The sequence below is a fragment of the Bubalus kerabau genome, chromosome 4 (genome assembly GCF_029407905.1).
Source record: "Bubalus kerabau isolate K-KA32 ecotype Philippines breed swamp buffalo chromosome 4, PCC_UOA_SB_1v2, whole genome shotgun sequence".
Classification (NCBI taxonomy): domain Eukaryota; kingdom Metazoa; phylum Chordata; class Mammalia; order Artiodactyla; family Bovidae; genus Bubalus; species Bubalus kerabau.
In genome coordinates, this window is record NC_073627.1 from 168,217,877 (window position 1) to 168,237,017 (window position 19,141).

A 19,141-nucleotide genomic window follows, 5' to 3' on the forward strand; every position below is an offset into this window, starting at 1 on the left:
TGAATCTGTGACTGTGGAGACAGAGGTTGTTGAGAATGGAGGAAGAACAGATTGTGGAGGTGGGGCGGTAGACACAGACACTGTTTTCAGCGATTGTCAAGACCAGCATGTGGAAGAACATTTACATGCAGCACTAACTTACTGCCTGTGTGATTTGGGGTACACTACATTCCCCTCTATAAGCTTCCACTTTCCTCTCTGTATCTCATCAGGCTTTTAGAAGAAATATTGAGCCAAGGTTCTTGGGTTGCAAGCCACAGAAATGAATGCTGGCCAATAAAGCAAAAGTTATGTTGAAGCAGCAGGTATGTATGAAGACATCAGAGAGGTAGAGACTTTGGCAACATAAGAATATAGGTCCCACTGAAAGAATTCACACTCCAGAAAAAAATTATTTTCACTGTTAGGCCAAATAAACTGTCGACTGGCACAATCAGCCTCCAATCTGAAGCTCTCTCCACAGGCAAGAGCCCTGAATAGTACCAAAGCCCTGTCAGTCCCAGAGGAACTCCAACTCCAGGCTACAAACCCAATTCTAGGCAACAGGGAAGGCCCAGATGCCAGGGCATTAGGTGATAAAGACCATGTCTGGTTCTTTCCCCAAACTGCAGTCCCTAGCATAGGACCAGGGACAAAGGTAGCCTCACAGAATGCCCCCAAATCAGGACTCTTTTTCTAAGGTAAGAAGTGGCTCAGGGATACTTGATGGCCCATCAGATTCCACAGCTCACCAATGGCTGATTTCACTGACTCTGCTCACAGGCCCCCAATCATGCGCCCCCATCTGGAGGTGAGGGAAGGAGAAGGGGCAGGAACTACCCTCTTCTAGGCAGACAGTCATTCACCAGCTGAAGTCCTTTGCAAGTCTTGATGTCTTCTCCTTCAGCCCCAAAGCTACCAAGTGGTCACCACACCCAGCACTTCTTTCTCCATTTGCAGCTTTTCAATACCCACACCTCCACCTTCCCACCCCCAGGAACACCGAGCTCAGGCCTTGTTTCCTTATCAACGTGGCTGCCTCCAGTAGCTGTGTGTGATCCCGAGGAAAGGGCCACACTGGTCATTTCTGTCTCCAGTCTGGGTCTCACCCACAGTAGATGCTTGGTTAAGTGCTTAAAGGTTGCTAACCGTTAAGAATCATTGCTGTAGTTTAAATGTTTGCTTCCACCCTCCCAGTCCCCAACCCCCAAATTCCTATGTTGAAAACATAATGCCCCAAGTCATGCTTTAGGGGAGGGAGACCTTTGGGAGGGTAAGGCCTTCATGGATGGGATTAGTGCCTCAACAGCAGAGGCCCCAGAGACGCCTCTCATCTCATCCACTAAGTGAGAACGTAGCTGGATGTCAGGGGTCTGCAACCTGCAAGAAGTTTTTCACCGGAAGCCTGCCATGCTGGCACCTGGCTCTTGGACTTCCAGCCTCCAGAACTGTAAGAAAATAGAATTCTGTTGTTTACAAGCCACCCCACGAATGGTGTTTTGCTATAGCAGCCCAAACCAAAGCAGCCATGTTTGTGTGCTGTACTAAGTTGCTTCAGTCGTGTCCGACTCTGTGCCACCCCATGGACTCCACTGTCTATGGAATTCTTCAGGCAAGAATACTGGAATAGGTTGTCATGCCCTCTTCCAGGGGATCTTCCCAACCCAGGGATCAAACCCTCATCTCTTACGTCTCCTGTGTTGGCAGGCAGGTTCTTTACCACTGGCATCATCAGGGAAGCCCTCCTGGAAATAATCATGACCTGGGTCAGGAGACCCAGGCTCAACCACTGACATGGCCCCCTCCCTCTTGGTCCTTAGTTTCCCCATCTCTACAGGAGGGAGAGAACCGAATGATTTCCAAATGGCCTTCTGGTTTCTCTAACATCTTCCAGATTCAGTGGCTCTGTGACACTGTAAAAATAGCCAAAGTTTTGGCAGGAGTCTAAAAGGAGAGGTCCACTGATGGGTAGTGGTCATCATGGGAAATGGCCCCTCCCACTCAGGAGACACCCATGGGCTGTACCTTTGGAGGGGGGGCGGTGGCAGACGGTTAGAGAGGCAGTCAAGCAGTGATAAAGCTGTGGGCAGGCGACCATCAGGGGCAAAGACAGGAGACGCCTAGTTTGAGTGTCCCACCCACCACATAACTTTGTAACCCAAGCCAGTCCCTTAATCTGAGCCTTTGTTCTCCCCTTGGTCTATGGGTGAGCAAGCAAGATGAGTGTCAGTTGGATTGGGCTTTGAACCCTGAAGAGCTAATGGAACAAGAAGCCACATTCTGGGCTCTATGATGATGTCACCCTCAGGAAGAGGGCAGAGGGGGAGGGGCTGGTGAGCCTTCCCCCCACCCCCCATCCCCTGCCCCTGCTGCTCCCAACCCAGCAGATACAGACTGAAAGCCCAACTCCCCCTCCCCACCTTCTGCTATCAGCCTAGAGCAAGAAATCCAGACCAGACAGGAGCCACCGCACTTTAAAATTTTATGTGAAATTCTGTAAATGTGTATTGAGTGGCCTGTGGCTGCCTGCCCCCAGACCTGGCCGGTGGGGACCCCACCGCTCAGCACTTGCTGTAGATGGCTGCACTGCCCCGCTCCTCAAACTCTTCCTTGCTGACCCAGAGCTGCTGGAAGGCCTGCAGGGATGCCAGGATGGAGCCGCCGGTCCACACGGAGGTCTTCCTCTCGGGAGCCGCGGCCACTGCAGGGCTGTCCCCGGGACAGAGGAGGCTCAGCTCCCTCTGGAAGCGCTCGGGGAAGCCATCCAGCATGGTGCAGCCTCCGCACAGCAGCACGTTGGCGGCCATCTCCTCCCTGAAGCCCGCCTCCTGGCAGCGGTTCAGGCAGGCGGCGGTGAGCGCGGGGAGGCCGGGCTGGTTGCTGCCTACCAGGGTGGGCTTGAAGAGCATCTCGGCGCACTGGAAGCGCTCCTGGCCGATGCTGATGAGCTTGCCATCTGGGAGCTCGTAGTCCACGCGCAGGTCCTCCAGGCACAGGCTGAGCTCCTCCTCGGGCTTGAGGGCCGAGTAGCAGCACTTCTTCTTGATGTGCTCGATGATGTGCAGGTGGTCGTCAGTGAACTTGTGGCCGGCCTCGTTGAGCAGCTGCAGCAGATAGTTGGTGAGGTCGCTGCCCGCGTAGTCGGCTCGACTGGTCAGGCCCGGCAGCACGTCGCCCTCAGAGATGGGCACCACATGTGAGACACCGTGCCCGCTCTCCACCACCAGCCCGGAGGTCTTGCCATAGGAGTAGATGGACAGCAGCGACTGGGACGTCACGTGCATGGCAGGGATGCCGAAGGTCTCGAACAGCAGCTCCGCATACTTCTCCCGGTTGCTCGTGGGGCTGAGCGGGGGGTCAGAGACCAGCACAGCGTGCTCCTCGGGGAGGATCTTCATGGCCGTGTGGAAGATGTACTCCCAGATGCTCTGGATGCAGTCCCAGTCCACCACGATGCCATATTTGAGCGGGTTGATCAGCTTCAGAGGCGCCTCCATGTTGAGCAGCTCATGGCCCACGTAGGTCTCCTTGCGGGTGTCACCGGAGTCAGCCGCCTCCGAGTAGCGCTTGCCCACCGTGGAGGAGATGAAGTAGGTGGGCCTTGGCTCACCCGCGTAGCCACACTTGCAGTATTGGGAGCCCAGGTCAATGATGAGTGCCTTGATCTTGCGCACCTTCTTGGGCTTCATCTTCAGCTGAGTGGCTGAACTTGTGTCCCGGATGCCAGCATCAGGACCTGGCAGTGTGCCTGCCTCTCCCGGGTCCCCCTGAGCCGTGCCCATCGGCTTGGGGCTAGAGCTGTTCCTTGTCGCCATCTGCCTTCCTTGCTCACCTGTCTCACATCCACATCCTAGAGCTCCCTGGGGAGAAATGAGGGTCTGTCTCTAGCAGTGACTTGGCAACCCCTTAGAATTGTGATGTCACCTGGGCTGGTCCATTCTGGCAGTTGTAGGGGGGGGGCTTGGTCTGGGCAGGCCCTTGATCTATCCCCCCCCCAACCACCCGATCAGCCTAACTCAACTTTGCTCCAGGACAGAGCAGGTGGCCAGCACAGTTTTAGAAATCCAAGCACACTTGCGTCTCAGAGGTTTCTGCTCTTTCTCACCTTATATCCTCATTCCTAATCTCCCATTCACTAGTGATCACCTCTTGCTTCTCAGCTTGATGAAAGGGTGATAAATATTTGAGCCCCAGCAGTGAGCCAAAGGCTTCCAGGTGATGCTAGTGGTAAAGAACCCACTACTGGATGTAGTGCCAATGCAGATGTATGAGACACGGGTTCAATCCCTGGGTCAGGAATATCCCCTGGAGGAGGGCACGGAAACCCACTCCAGTATGCTTGCCTGGAGAATCCCATGGACAGAGGAGCCTGGCAGGCTACGGTCCATAGGGTCGCAGAGTTGAACACGACTGAAGCGACTTAGCACAGCACACACACAGCCCAGTGAGCCAAGCACTGTAGCAGGCATCTCACATGACACTTCACAGAATCCTGGGAGATAGGCAGAGCTGAGGAAAATCAAGGTTCAGAATGCAAATGACTTGCCCAAGAGCAAACAGCTCTTGGGGTGTTTGTGCTATAACCCATGTTCCTCCAACTTCAATGTACCAGGTCTCCTTGAAGCGTGTGAGAGCTCTAATGATAGCAACCCAGCCACAAGCAGTGCCCGATCTAGTCGGGAAGATGAATGATGCAGAGGAGTTTGCAGGTGGGTGTCTGTTGGGAGGACACAGGAGCACAGAGGGAGGGAGTCAGAAGGTTCTGCAGAGAGGGGGTGCCCACATAGAGTACTGAAAGGCAGGTGGGTGCCTGTCAGGTAGCTTAGAGGAGGGAAAGGCATCCCAGGCAGGGAGCGCAGCCTGATCAAAAGTTCTGAGGGAAGCATGGTGCCGAGTTTCCAGTAGTTAGTGTTTGGAAAAATAGATGAGGATAAGGAGGTCATGGAGGCAACTAGGTACGTGTGCTCGGTCATGTCCAACTCTTTGCAACCCTTTGGACTGTAGCTTGCCAGGCTCCTCTGTCCATGGGATTTTTCAGGCAAGAATACTGGAGTGAGTTGCCGTTTGCTACCCCAGGGGATCTTCCTGATCCAGGGATCAAACCCACACCTCTGGAGGCTCCTGCATTACAGGTAGATTATTTACCTGCTGAGCCATCAGGGCTTGAGGGGACCGCAAATGCTAGAGGTAAGGGCTTGGATTCAACTGACGACGCAGAGGGCTAAGGACGGCGAGCATGGGCAGTGGGGGAGGAGCTTGTAAAACAGAGCACGCCAGGCTTCGAGGGTCTTAGTGAAGTGGGATGCACAGGTCAAGGGGCACAGGGTGAATAATGACCCCCCACCCCCTGCAAGATGTCCACATCTGAGTCCCTGGCATCTGTGAATATGTCACCTTTCTAAGTGCTTGGCAGAGTTGCCATAGCAGCAGTTGGCCCTAAGTCAGATGGTATTAAGTCTTTGCTCAAAATTCTCTAGTGCTTTCTGGCCTCATGCAGAGTTAGAGCCAAAGTCCTAGCAATGGCCTGTGAAGCCTGATGAGAGAATCTGCCTGCAATGCAAGAGACTCAGGTTCGATCCCTGAACATCCTTTGGAGGAGGAAATGGCAACCAACTCCAGTATTCTTGCCTGGAGAATTCCATGGGCAGAGGAGCCTGAAGGGCTACAATCCACAGGGCCGCAAAGAGTCAGACATGACTGAGTGACTCACACACACACACACCCCCCCATATATTTATTTTGGTTATTGTCTGTCTCTCCCCCAACCCCCACTGACTAGAATATAAGTTCTACGAGGGCAGAGATTTTTGTCCTTTTTTTCCCCTCACTGCTGCCTGCCTTGCACATAGCGAGCACTCAAGAAATAGTGCTTGGATAAGCCAGGTTTATTACAAAATTTAGAAAAAAGTAAATCACTTCCAAAACTCTATCTCAAATATACCCTAACACAAGACAAAGGTCCCCCGTAACTAGAAGCCCTGGGACACTCGATTACGTCACAATCAGTGATGTCACCACTGCAGAAATTCTCAAGTTGCCCCCTTATTTCAGCCTTTCAGGCCTCGAGGCCGCTGGGATTGAGGAACTGAGAGCAAGATGGCTCTCAAGAGTGTGTGGGCGCCACAGGCGGCAGTAATAGGGGATGGGCCGTCCGAGAGAGGAGGAGAGCAGGCCCCCCCGCAGACACAGGTCCTCCACACCGCCTCCTTGAAGGATGGCCCAGCCAAGCGGGCAGTGTGGGTGCGCCGGAACCATTCAGAGCCAGAACCTACAACGTCACCTGAGGTCAAGCAGCCCAAACTAGAGCTGACCAAAGCCGTGGTTGTGGACCTTGGCACAGGCTACTGTAAATGTGGCTTTGCCGGGCTGCCAAAGCCCACCCACAGGATCTCAACCACAGTGGGCAAACCCTACATGGAGACCGCCAAAACCGGCGACAATCGCAAGGAGACATTCGTGGGGCACGAGCTTATCAACCCAGAGGTTCGTCTCAAGCTGATTAACCCTCTGCGACACGGCATCATTGTGGACTGGGATACAGTGCAGGATATCTGGGAGTATCTCTTCCATCAGGAAATGAAGATTGCCCCAGAGGAGCACGCGGTCTTGGTTTCAGATCCACCCCTGAGCCCACACACCAACAGGGAGAAGTATGCCGAGATGCTGTTTGAGACCTTCAAAACGCCCGCGATGCACATCGCCTACCAGTCCCGCCTGTCCATGTATTCCTACGGCAGGACCTCCGGCCTGGTGGTGGAGGTCGGCCACGGCGTGTCCTACGTAGTTCCCATCTACGAGGGCTACCCTCTGCCCAGCATCACCGGACGGCTGGACTATGCGGGCTCCGACCTGACAACCTACTTGATGTGCCTGATGAACACTGCAGGGAAATACTTCACTGAGGGCCAGCTGGGCATCGTGGAGGACATCAAGAAGAAATGCTGCTTTGTGGCCCTGGACCCCATTGAAGAGAAGAAAGTCCCAGCTACTGAGCATATGATCCAGTACACCCTGCCAGATGGGCAGGCGATCTACCTGTGCCAGGAAAGGTTCCTCTGCTCGGAGATGTTCTTCAAGCCTTCTCTGATCAAGTCCATGCAGCTGGGCCTCCATACCCAGACAGTGTCCTGCCTCAACAAGTGTGACATCGCCCTCAAACGAGACCTCATGGGCAACATCCTGCTCTGCGGGGGGAGCACTATGCTCAGCGGGTTCCCTAACCGTCTGCAGAAGGAACTGAGCAGCATGTGTCCCAATGACACCCCCCAGGTAAGCGTGCTGCCCGAGAGAGACACGGCAGTGTGGACTGGGGGCTCCATCCTGGCGTCGCTTCAGGGCTTCCAACCGCTGTGGGTCCACCGCTCTGAGTACGAGGAACACGGGCCTTTCTTCCTCTACAGAAGGTGCTTCTGAACTCCAAGGCAGCGTGGTCGCTGTGCCATGCATCGGCTTTGCTGGGTGAGCACCCATCTCACATGCAGGGAGCAGTCAGCCCGTTCACTTCTGTAGTATTAAACAACCCTCATGTTTCCTTCCACAGTGTGTTTCTCTTTCCTTACGCATTAAGAACTTCATGCGTGAAGCATCTGCCTTAGAATATGCATTTGCCCAAACAGTGGTGGGGGCTGAACAAAGGAGAGGGGCAGTGGGGGCGGGAGGAGGGAAGGAAGGGGGAATGATTATGGACCAGAAAGACATGCATTATGTTGATTGCTGAAGTATTTGGGGGAGACACTATCTCTACAATTACTCTGTCCCTTATTTTGTGTATTCCCCACTTAAGGTACTATAGTATTGTTAAACTCTGGGAGTGTGATACATTTAATAGAGTAAATGCTGTCGTGGCATTTAAGAATATCCCTTTCAATAAACAGCAACAGGAAGTACGCGGTAATGGTTCAATCTCCCACAGAGGAGCAGAGCACGTTTCACACTTGATCAGCACCTCTGAAGGCTTGGAAGAGCTGATAATGCCTGACACCTGCTTTGATTGGACTTTCTATTGGTCCCAATAGTCACTTATAATGTCTCTATCAGTTCTTACCAAGCCATCATGGTGACTAGCTGCTGAAACCCATGTGTTATGAGCAAGGTATGTGTTATCTTAAGGGAAAAACTCTTCAGGGAATAGGTGCTATATAGATTTCCCCCTTTAAAAACTGCAGGAAGATTTATCTTGGTTTATCAGCACTAAGATCATGAGGATGCAACCCACAGCCATTCTCCAGACACTTCAAAGGGCAGCTGCTCATCTCCGACATGACTGGATTCTCCATCAACCCGCAGGGTATACAAGGAGTTTGGAATGGGCTCAGGATAAAGGCTGCCGGTTTTGCAGTGGATGGTGGGTGACTCTAACCCAACTGAGGAACCAAAGGAACATAAAGACCCTCGTGGCCTGGAAGCCTTTCCAGGGCCCAGCATGGTCTGGGGTATTCTTGCAGGCAGTTTATAATTGAACCTTTGATTTTTTAGAACGGTCCCCAATATATTCTCTGCCCTGTCTCCAACACTGCCAGGCAGCATAAAATAGTGGAAAGAACATGGGCTTTGGACTCTGTGGACTGAAACTCTTTTGCTACCAACTGGCTATGTGACCTAAGTCTTGTTTAGTCACTAAGTTGTGTCCAACTCCTTTTCGACCCCATAGACTGTAGCTCACCTGACTCCTCCATTCATGGGATTTGCCAGGGAAAAATACTGGGGTGAGTTGCTGTGTCTTCTCCAGATCTTCCTGACCTAGGGATCAAACCTGCAACTCCTGCATTGGCAGGCAGATTCTTTACCACTGAGCCACCAGGAAGCCCTGAGTCTCTTCACCTATAAAACTGAAATCAAACACCTACCTCACATAGCTGATTATAAATATGAGATATAAAACAATAAAAGTTTAGCTTTGAAAAAACTATCAGAGATAAACATTTGAAAACTAGCGTGTGGCCTCCAGGAGGTGATCCTAAGAGTTGTTGGATAGTATTATCTTGTAGATTTCTACCCGTTAAATACAGGAGCCCAAATACCTTACTAGGATCCTGAGCCACACATACACCCAAAGGCGCACACTTTCAAGCATGCATAGGAGAGCTATGGCATCTCTACCAGGCTCAGGGAGAAGCCCTACAGAGCCATCCTTGTAACCTACAGGTTTGCCTACAGACAGCCTTGAAAGACGCAAATGCCTTACCCTGGAGGCCTGGTGAGTGAGCATAGACGGCTGGCACCAGCAAGCTAGAGTAGAGAAGCAAAAATAGCCACAGAAGGGCTTAGTCAGCAAGGGTAAGCCTTACCCTGGAGGATCAGGGCGTCAGATGAGCTGGTACACTGACTTGAGAGGTCTGCCTTGTTTACCTGTTTCTGCCCAAACCACTACAGTCAACACTCGAAGAACATTCATTGATGGGAAGGTTGAAGTCTGGCTAATTCTTAACCTTTGGACCTCTTTGACAGGGTGGTTAAAGCCTATTGGCCCCCTCACAATAATATTCTTTGAACACATCAAATAAAATACATAGGATTATAGAAATACACTATCTTCAGATTCTTTAAGGGTCTGTGAACCCCCCAGTCAAGAACCCCCAAAAGGTGAAGAGGGTCTTGATGAAGTGGAGGCATGGGAGATGATTCTGGAGAATGGGAACTCCTAGGCCATTCTAGGACTAAATGCCATACTGCATTTTAAAATGAAAAATACCAATGTAAGGCTGAACAACTGTCTAATCTCTTTTCAAAGCACTTTTATGAATTCTCTCACTTGTCCCATATAAATAGCCCTTGCAGAAAAAAAGCATCTTCCTCACACAGAAAAAAAGATGAAAAGTTTTTAGTAAGTATTTGGAAGCCATCTTAGCCCATTAGTTCCCAAATGGAACAGTTTTGACCCCTGAGAGACATTTGGTAATGTATAGAGCCTCTTGATGAAAGTGAAAAAGGAGAGTGAAAAAGTTGGCTTAAAACTCAACATTCAGAAAACTAAGATCATGGCATCTGGTCCCATCACTTCATGGCAAATAGATGGGGAAACAGTGGAAACAGTGTCAGACTTTATTTTTTGGGGCTCCAAAATCACTACAGATGGTGACTGCAGCCATGAAATTAAAAGACACTAACTCCTTGGAAGGAAAGTTATGATCAACCTAGATAGCATATTCAAAAGCAGAGACATTACTTTGCCAACAAAGGTCCGTCTAGTCAAAGCTATAGTTTTTCCAGTGGTCATGTATGGATGTGAGAGTTGGACTGTGAAGAAAGCTGAGCACTGAAGAATTGATGCTTTTGAACTGTGATGTTGGAGAAGACTCTTGAGAGTCCCTTGGACTGCAAGGAGATCCAACCAGTCCATCCTAAAGGAGATCAGTCCTCGGTGTTCATTGGAAGGACTGATGCTAAAGCTGAAATGCCAATACTTTGGCCACCTCATGCAAAGAGTTGACTCATTTGAAAAGACTCTGATGCTGGGAGGGATTGGGGGCAAGAGGAGAAGGGGACGACAGAGGATGAGATGGCTGGATGGCATCACTGACTTGATGGATGTGAGTCTGAGTGAACTCCGGGAGTTGATGATGGACGGGGAGGCCTGGCGTGCTGCAATTCATGGGGTTGCAGAGTCAGACACGACTGAGTGACTGAACTGAACTGAGAGATATTTGTGGTTATCATAACAGGAGGAAGGGGTATGTCATACTGGCACCTGATGGGTAGTTCAGTTCAGTTCAGTTGCTCAGTCGTGTCCGACTCTTTGCCACCCCCACGAACCACAGCACGCCAAGCCTCCCTGTCCATCACCAACTCCTGGAGTTTACCCAAACTCATGTCCATTGAGTCAGTGATGCCATCCAACCATCTCATCCCCTTCTCCTTCTGCCCTCAATCTTTCCCAGAATCAGGGTCTTTTCCAATGAATCAGCTCTTCACATCAGGTGGCCAAAGTATTGGAATTTCAGCTTCAACATCAGTCCTTCCAATGAACACCCAGGACTGATCTCTTTTAGGATGGACTCGTTGGATCTCCTTGCAGTCCAAGGGACTCTCAAGAGTCTTCTCCAACACCACAGTTCAAAAGCATTGATTCTTCTGCGCTCAGCTTTCTTTATAGTCCAACTCTCACATCCATACATGACCACTGGAAAAACCACAGCTTTGACTAGACAGACCTTTATTGGCAAAATAATGTCTCAGCTTTTTAATATGCTATCTAGGTTGGTCATAACTTTCCTTCCAAGGAGTAAGCGTCTTTTAATTTCATGGCTGCAGTCACCATCTGCAGTGATTTTGGAGCCCAGAAAAATAAAGTCAGCCACTGTTTCCACATCTATATGCCATGAAGTGATGGGACCGGATTCCATGATCTTAGAGGCCAGAGCTATTGCTCAATATTCTGTAATGTACAGGGTAGCCCCCTACAACAAAGCATGATATAACCCAAAATATCAATAGTGCTCTTGTGAGTCCCTTGGACAGACAGCAAGGAGATCAAGTCAGTCAATCCTAAAGGAAATCAACTCTGAATACTCACTGGAGGACTGATGCTGAAGTTGAAGCGCTAATACTTTGGCCACGTGATGCAAAGAGCCGACTCACTGGTAAAGACCCTGATGCTGGGAAAGATTGAGGGCAGGATGCGAAGGGGGCTGCAGAGGGTAAGAGGGCTGGATGGCATCGACTCAATGGACACTGAGTTTGAGCAAGCTCTAGGAGATAGTGAGGGACAGGGAAACCTGGCGTGCTGCAGTCCATGGGGTCACAAAGAGTTGGACACGACTTGGTGACTGAACAACGAATCAACAATGCTAAGACTGAGAAACCCTGGTTAGCCCAGTGGACACACAGGTTGGAGAAAAGATTCAGTGAGATTAAATGACTTTGTCTAAGGACACTAAGATGAGTGGACCATGACTTTGTTCTTTCCAAATACCAGGAGGACATCTGTTGGTCTTGAAGTTCCTGGGACTTCAAAGCCAGTAAGAGTACTGGAGGAACAGCCAGCTGCAGGCATGAAGCACAGGTAAGGGCTGAGGGAGCACAGAGAGCACAGGAATTGAGAGCAGGCCTGCAGGGCTGCAAGCATCATCACCTTGACTGTGGCTTGTGTACAGGTGATCTCAGATATTTATGGTGACCTAGCTTCTAAGATGGTCATCCTCCCCCAGTTACTATGTGACAGACAAGGAAGGACAACCAAAGGCTCCCAAGGACTTGTCCAAGTGGTACTTCTAGTGAAGCACAGATTACAGGAAGCCACAGGAGGAGGAAGAAAGCTAATTTTGCTTTCCAAACTTCTGTGTGTGTGTGAAAGTCGCTCAGTTGTGTCCAACTCTTTGAGACCCCCATGGACTATACAGTCCATGGAATTCTTCAGGCCAGAATGCTAGAGTGGGTAGCCTTTCCCTTCTCCAGGGGATCTTCCTAACCCAGGGATCGAATCCAGGTCTCCCACACTGCAGGCGGATTCTTTACCAGCTGAGGCACAAGGGAAGCCCAAGAATACTGGAGTGGGTAGCCTATCCCTTCTCCAGCAGATCTTCCAGATCCAGGAATCACACCAGGGTCTCCTGCATTGCAGGCGGATTCTTTACCAACTGAGCTATCAGGGAAGAAGCCCTTCCAAACTTATAGTCACCTACAATTACGAAGAACTGTCAGTTTTATTTACTTTTAAAAATATCCTCTTCAATTAGAGAGAATCCCTCAGATGTGTGCACACGTGTGTACATACACACATAAATGTATGTGTGTATATATGTAGGTATATGTGGAAAATCAATTTATTTTAAAATATGCAGCACTGCTAAGAAATTATACCAAGCTGTACTGATAAAAACATAATAACCTCCTGCCTCAGCTTTTTTAAATCTGAATTAAAATGCACTTTGATTACAGGAGACAATCCTCTGCACAATTCCTCTTGATGTACAGAGCATCTGACCAAAGCTGATTCAGTGGCACCAACAAAATAATGAAGGCTTTTAGCTTCTTCCTGCAGCATGAATTTGCTTTGGGAAAAGCCCAAATTTGGGGGAAGAATCATATACTCTCCTCTAGAACTTGACAGAATCTTTCCCCCAAATTAAGCATTCATCTACCAGGAGGTTCTCCTTTGCCCATACACAGCCATTTCCCCCCAGGATTTCCCCCTTGACGTTGCCCTTCAATTTGGAAGGTTTGCTCCCACCTGCTGCTTCTCCAAATGAATAAAATCCCATCTTGCTCAGATGAGTAAGTGACAGTAATTTGTATTCATACAGATTATTTTTTGCTTCTTCACTACATTATTTTAAGGAAAGTGAATTTTCATGCAAAGTCACGCCATTATCAAGCCATGTTTACTTCTATTTCCAATCCATCAGCAGGGATCCCTTTACTATTATCTGTAGCAAGAGCACTACATTAAAACATCGTGTAGGTTACCATGTTCAGTAATCCACACCACAGAGTAGTCACAAAGCACTTGCAGCCTTTCGATGCTGTGCACTTAATTACAGATCTTCTGTTTCTATTATTTTGTGAACATTTTCAGACACAAAAAAATTGAATTATACAATGAACACACCTAGATTCTGTAGTTTACATTATTATTAGGGAAAGGCTTATTTGGTTACACAATTCTGGGTATATCCACACTCGGAGGATCAAAAGCAGCACTTACTGTTAGCTTACATAGAGAAATAGAAGTCTGATTCTGATATTAAAGCGTGGAAGAGATTGTTAGCCTTACCCAAGAACTCAGCAACAAAACTGTTGTCAAAAGGAATTAAGCTTCTTCTAGACTCACCGAAAAGGGAAAACATTTCCATTTCTTCCAAAGAAAATAACTAAAAGACAGAAGTCAGTTAAGCACCATAAAGAAAAATAAATGAAATGGCCTAGACACTGACAAAAACACTATGTTAAAAGAAGTAACATCTGGAGGAAAAGGAGTGACTTACTACTGCACGTGCCACCTGATGCACACCGCTCACCATGCCAAATGCGCACAACACTGTTTCAGAAATTCTCGACTGTTCCAGTGCTGATACTGCTAATTCTAGCAGAACATTCACAGGCAGTAAAGAGTCTCTATGGACACTGTAGTGACAGAAGGCTCAAGCTGGCTGTAACTGGAAGCACATGACCTGGTAAGATATTACTGTCAGCACAGAAAAGCTCAGAACATTAAAGAATCGATTTCGATTTTCATTCTGCTTAGTTCAAGGTGAAGAAGTCATTTAAATGATTGAACCTGACCAAATGTTGAGACCACTAATAGCCATGTTGTTTATATATAATGCTTTGCTCAAGGAACATAAAACAATTTTAAAACATTATTTTACTTTTCTTCACACTTGAGATAGAAGCCACGAAATATTATTCCCAATTAACACAAATCAGTTCTATGATTTTTTTATGGTCCCAATATGATTCAGATCCGTAGCTGGGAATCAAACCCAATGTCCTGATTACCATAAATACCAGAAATATGCTCTCAACCAGCACTAAGTAAAAAAACAGTAACTTTTACAAAATGATGTTCTATTGGTTGAAGCTTAAAGTCTTGCTAATGATTACAATTACATGCAAAATAAAACAGAAATTTCTGTCTGCCGAGGTCCACTATACAGAGCAGCTCTCCCCAGTGCTAAGGTAGATGGTCTTCTCTTCCCAGTTCCCAAAGCCAGGCCTCGAGGAGTGAGGAGTAGAAGGAAGACAGCTTTCTCTGCCAGAGCCTCCTAGCTGAGGTCACATCAATCTAGAAGGCTCAGTTTCCACTGGGTTCTTCTGTTGATCTTTGGTGGCATAAAAAGCTCAGCATCTAAAGGAAAGGAAAGAGAAAGTGTAACAGACACACTCTTTCCTGTTGGTGGGAGCTGAGGCAATCGCTCTAAGCTAAAACGAGGCGACTGGGCTTTGCACCTACAAGATGAGCTTCAGAAGCAGAGTTAATGTTCGTGTTACCCTAACAACCTCCTGGTCAGAGCAAACACAGCCTAGAGGCCCTGCCCCAAAAAGAGGAATTCCACTTGAACTTCAGGAAGGTGAGAGGGTTGAAGAAAAACAGGCACACTAACTGATTCAAAGGGAAAGAATATTTTGTATTTCAAATGGGAGAGTGTGGTGGTTGTGGTGATGATAAGGCTGTACACATGTATTAAATTTCATCAAACTATACACTTAAAAGATCTGTACATTTCACTGTATGTAAAGTTTACCTCAATTTTAAGACTTAAAGAAAAAACTGGTGGCATGTTTTCAGTAAGTAAAGCTAACAGACAGAAAAGACTTTAAAAAATAAATAAATAACTAGAAGAGGCAGGTGATAGTTGGAGAAAATTTGTCAGATAAAACTTCCAGGCCCTCTTTCGGATACATTTATGGAGTTATTTAAGTAGGAATAATAAATAATAAGTAGAAACATGAGAAAATAAGTAAAGAGGTTCTTTCTTAGTATAAATACCACATATTAACTTATTGGCAGGAAAGAAACTATTCTGAAAGACTATATGACAGCAAGCCCTGACATCTTTCATATTTCCATGTTTGGATTTCATAGCACAAAGAAAGTCATTTCATAAAAATACTTTGAGGACTTTTATCAATTTTTCCAAGGACTTCTCTTTATCCTTTGATAGTCAAAGCAATTTTGCTATCAACCATAACAAGTCCAACTGGTCTATGATTTAAGCACTACTCTGGTAAAACGTGAATCCATTTTATGAAACAGATTCCATTTTTGCAAGACCTGGAATCAGCTTGTGTGGTGCTGCATTGATGGTAAACATGAAGCAATGAGAAAATGCCCCTCAGGTCACTGCTCCCCTGTGGTGTCAGCTGGGCAGGGGCAGGCGAGGAATATTTGAGTGGCACTGATTCTGTGAGTAGCTCATCTGCCCCTTTTTGGGTTATGCTGCTGCTGCTGCTGCTAAGTCGCTTCAGTCATGTCCGACTCTGTGCCACCCCATAGATGGAAGCCCATCAGGCTCCCCTGTCCCTGGGATTCTCCAGGCAAGAACACTGGAGTGGGTTGCCATTTCCTTCTCCAATGCATGAAAGTGAAAAGTGAAAGTGAAGTCGCTCAGTTGTGTCCGACTCAGCGACCCCATGGACTGCAGCCTACCAGGCTCCTCCATCCATGGGATTTTCCAGGCAAGAGTACTGGAGTGGGGTGCCATTGCCTTCTCCGTTTTGGGTTATGAGAACTTCTCTTTTCCTACACAGTCTATACCAGTGTTCCTACACAGGGACACGGATAATACACATAATGAACTGATGATACATAATACAAATTTGGAGGCTGCTGATAATGAGCAGCCTTAAAGTTTTAAAAGTCTTCAAGGCACAGCTGGGAAATGAAACTGCTCTTTGATAAAGCCAACTAGACCACCCTAGGGAAAGATGTGTGACTGGACTTGACCTGAAGGCCAGCATCAAGCCAGCAGTAAGGAAAACAGGGGCAAGAAACCACAGCTGGATTAGACACCACACAGCCTGGATTAATTACCAAACAGCCTCTCGTCTGGGATGAACTGTGAGCATCTCAGAAATCAGTGTGTGTTTTGGGACTGACACCAGAAGCAGCCTGCCAGCCTCCAGGAAGAAGGGGACCTAGGGATATAGCAGTTAACTGTCTGGATATATGAGCTTAGCTGGTATGGAAGGTGGTAAGAATATTCCTGGTAGCAAAATATACCATTAAGGTTAAACTTGACATGGCTCTCACAAAGCCTACTTCAAATGTCATCAAAATACTAACACAATATACCATTTAAATGAAAAACTTTCAGAATGCTGCCTGCCACATGCCAGAAATGCAAACAGCAACTACAGAAACTACCAACTTTTCAAAGCTGAGAAGAAGTTACCATGCTGGAATGATCCACATGAAGGGCAAATACTTTGGCACCAAACTGATCCGTCAAAAGTTTTTTTTAACCAACTTTGAAAAGAAAGCCTTTAGGGTTTTTAACTTTGAGGAATATGTAACCCCCCACCCCCCAAAATAAGCAGAAACATTTTACGTATAATTCAATAGGAAATGCAGATGAAATGATAACCTTCTTTGGATCTGTTTTCAAATTATACTATCAATCCTAAGGATGACTAAAAAGGTCCAGCTCTGAAGCAAGAAATGTGAAAATGTCCCCAAGACACAATGCAAAACTGCCAAGAGCCAAAGCTGATGATTCAGAAGAATTCTTAAAATGTATGTGCAAATTAGACTGTTTAGACTCAAACTTCAACTGGGATGTACCTGTATGGATGCATATATGCCACTGCATTGACAAGTGCACATGTCAGAACAAGTTTTTAAAAAATTATACATTTAATATCACACTCGATCTCTCATCCCCCAACCCAGGTTCCTAACACTAAAGGATTAAACTATTTTTACTACAGATAGATTCTTAGAATAGAGGAAAAATTGCAGTGACTCCCCAATCTCTCCTTATACTACTAACCTCAACACTTACAAAAATATATTTCTTCTGCTTAGTACTATAATAATTTAAAGAGAAAAATACTAACCAAGAACAGGAACTGAAGTCTTCTGTTGTTGGTAAGAGGCCATGATACTATTTGCAGTAGAATTGGGACCTAGAACCTAAGTAGAAAGTAGACTAAATCAGCAAAGATTATTTTATCCTTCTGATGACTGCAAATACCTTTGCAGCAGTAAGTAGCCCTTCATTTTCATTATGGCATCAAACATATATGTCATTTTAATTTGACAGTTTCTCCCATCTCCATTCAGACCCTGATATCTCCTGTCTACCAGAAGGTAACGATGGGGGGAAAACAGAAAAGGAAAAGCTCAGTGATAAACGTCTGGTCCTTTCCAAATGAGTGAGCCAAACCCTGGGGAGGGGCACAATAATAGATTATAGAATACACAGAGCATCAGACTGTACTCAAAAATTTGTGAGAATTTTTACATTAAAATAATATGTACACAAAACGGAGGAGAATGCAAACTCCACGTGTGTTCAAGGTGAACAAGAGACTTCATAGGAATCCCACGCCTGCAGGAGCCTCAGCGGGCACATGCCAGGCCCTCTGCCCTGCCGTCACTCAGCTCTGTGCCCGTCCCCTCCTGGCGCATGCCCAGCAGCAATCCCACATGCTCAAAGCACTGCCCTGTGACCCATGGTATCCTGCACATGTGACATTACCGTGCTTTACCAACCAGAGCAAAAACACAGATTTCCTGTCATTTCCCCCAAAAGACTCCTAAACTGGTATCTTAGGTGTTAATATGATCTGAATAGATGAGATAAGGGAGGGCCTGGGGAGGCATTGTAAATTGTTAGCTTCAAAATCACAAGTTTTGAAGGTGATCACATTTCTTCTAGGAAATACCTATTATAGTAAATTCAAGTGCTCATGGGAGGCTAACTCTTAGTTGCTTTTATAGTTTTTTCTTTTAAATGCTTTGATACCTACCTTGTCATGTAACCTTCAAAACATTCAGTGAAGTATACCAGAGAATATTCTCATTTATAACTGAGGAAATCAAGACCCAGTAAGCTCATGTATTTCATAAGGCTATGAGCTGACTTTCGGCCTCTGTCTCAGCTCCAAACCCACCCTGCTGTGCATTGCTTCTGAGGCTGGGACTGTGGGCCTGAGAAAACACCCCTCCTCTGACGGCTGTTATTCTTCAACAAGAGCAGCCGACGGAGGGACAGGCCGAGGCTGGAGGGAGGAAGGAGATGGGCTCTGTTCCTTCGTTTGCTTGCTTCCACTCAACAGTGGCTCCTTACCCAACAGCATCTCTTCATTCCAGTTTCCATTTATTTCTATGCACTCTGAACCAGCCTCATCTGCCCCCTCAGAAATACCAGCACCAGATGGCTGCCCCTGCTTCACGGAGCTTCCAGAACCGGTTCTGCAAGGCCCACCTCCAAGCGTCTAAATTCTAAGAATCTCAAACTCTTCCTTCTGTTCTTTCATCCCTAGGGGTAAAAGCTGCTGCCCACACTTACTATATCTCAGTGTTCCTTCTCTGTGCTCCCCTTTGCCTTTTTGTTCCTCTAGTACTTGGTTAACCAGTTCCATTTATTAAAATCTCTCTGATAAAATATGAGCTGTGGTTTCCGTTGTCCTTAACGGACCCCGACAGACAGACCAGCCTTTCAGAATCAAAATCAAAACGCTGAGCAACAGACCTGAGCTGTAAGAGACTGTGCAGATA

General features: G+C 47.3%; 3 protein-coding genes across 4 annotated transcripts in view; 1 reads left to right on the plus strand and 2 right to left on the minus strand.

Annotated features, from left to right (window-relative positions):
* Positions 1-576: 576 nt before the first annotated feature.
* Positions 577-4,536, minus strand: ACTL7B (actin like 7B). Of its 2 annotated transcripts, XM_055580342.1 has the most exons (2): positions 2,598-4,536; positions 577-1,427 (listed from the first exon to the last, which is right to left on the minus strand). In XM_055580342.1, the coding sequence occupies exons 1-2, from the start codon at positions 3,792-3,794 to the stop codon at positions 1,374-1,376; spliced, it is 1,251 nt and encodes a 416-aa protein (XP_055436317.1). In that variant the 5' UTR covers positions 3,795-4,536; the 3' UTR covers positions 577-1,373. The 2 variants fall into 2 exon arrangements, with proteins under 2 accessions (XP_055436317.1, XP_055436316.1); XM_055580341.1 differs by lacking the exon at positions 577-1,427 and having other exon boundaries at positions 2,445-4,532.
* A 1,539-nt stretch (positions 4,537-6,075) lies between these two features.
* Positions 6,076-7,392, plus strand: ACTL7A (actin like 7A). The gene has a single exon (XM_055580344.1). The coding sequence runs from the start codon at positions 6,076-6,078 to the stop codon at positions 7,390-7,392; it is 1,317 nt and encodes a 438-aa protein (XP_055436319.1).
* Positions 7,393-13,623: 6,231 nt separating this feature from the next.
* The window catches only part of ELP1 (elongator acetyltransferase complex subunit 1), a 62,272-nt gene continuing 56,754 nt past the window's right edge, over positions 13,624-19,141 (minus strand). Inside the window, exons 36-37 of the mRNA XM_055579245.1 lie at positions 17,476-17,551; positions 13,624-14,764 (exon numbers count right to left, since the gene is read on the minus strand). Of these exons, the coding sequence (XP_055435220.1) occupies positions 14,697-14,764; positions 17,476-17,551 (144 nt within the window). The 3' untranslated portion in view covers positions 13,624-14,696. The remainder of the gene's footprint in view (positions 14,765-17,475; positions 17,552-19,141) is intronic.

What these genes read in the sequence shown, in the direction of transcription:
- ACTL7B (XM_055580341.1), bottom strand. Translation starts at nt 3,794, where the DNA reads ATGGCGACAAGGAACAGCTCTAGCCCCAAGCCGATGGGCACGGCTCAG.
- ACTL7A (XM_055580344.1), top strand. Translation starts at nt 6,076, where the DNA reads ATGGCTCTCAAGAGTGTGTGGGCGCCACAGGCGGCAGTAATAGGGGAT.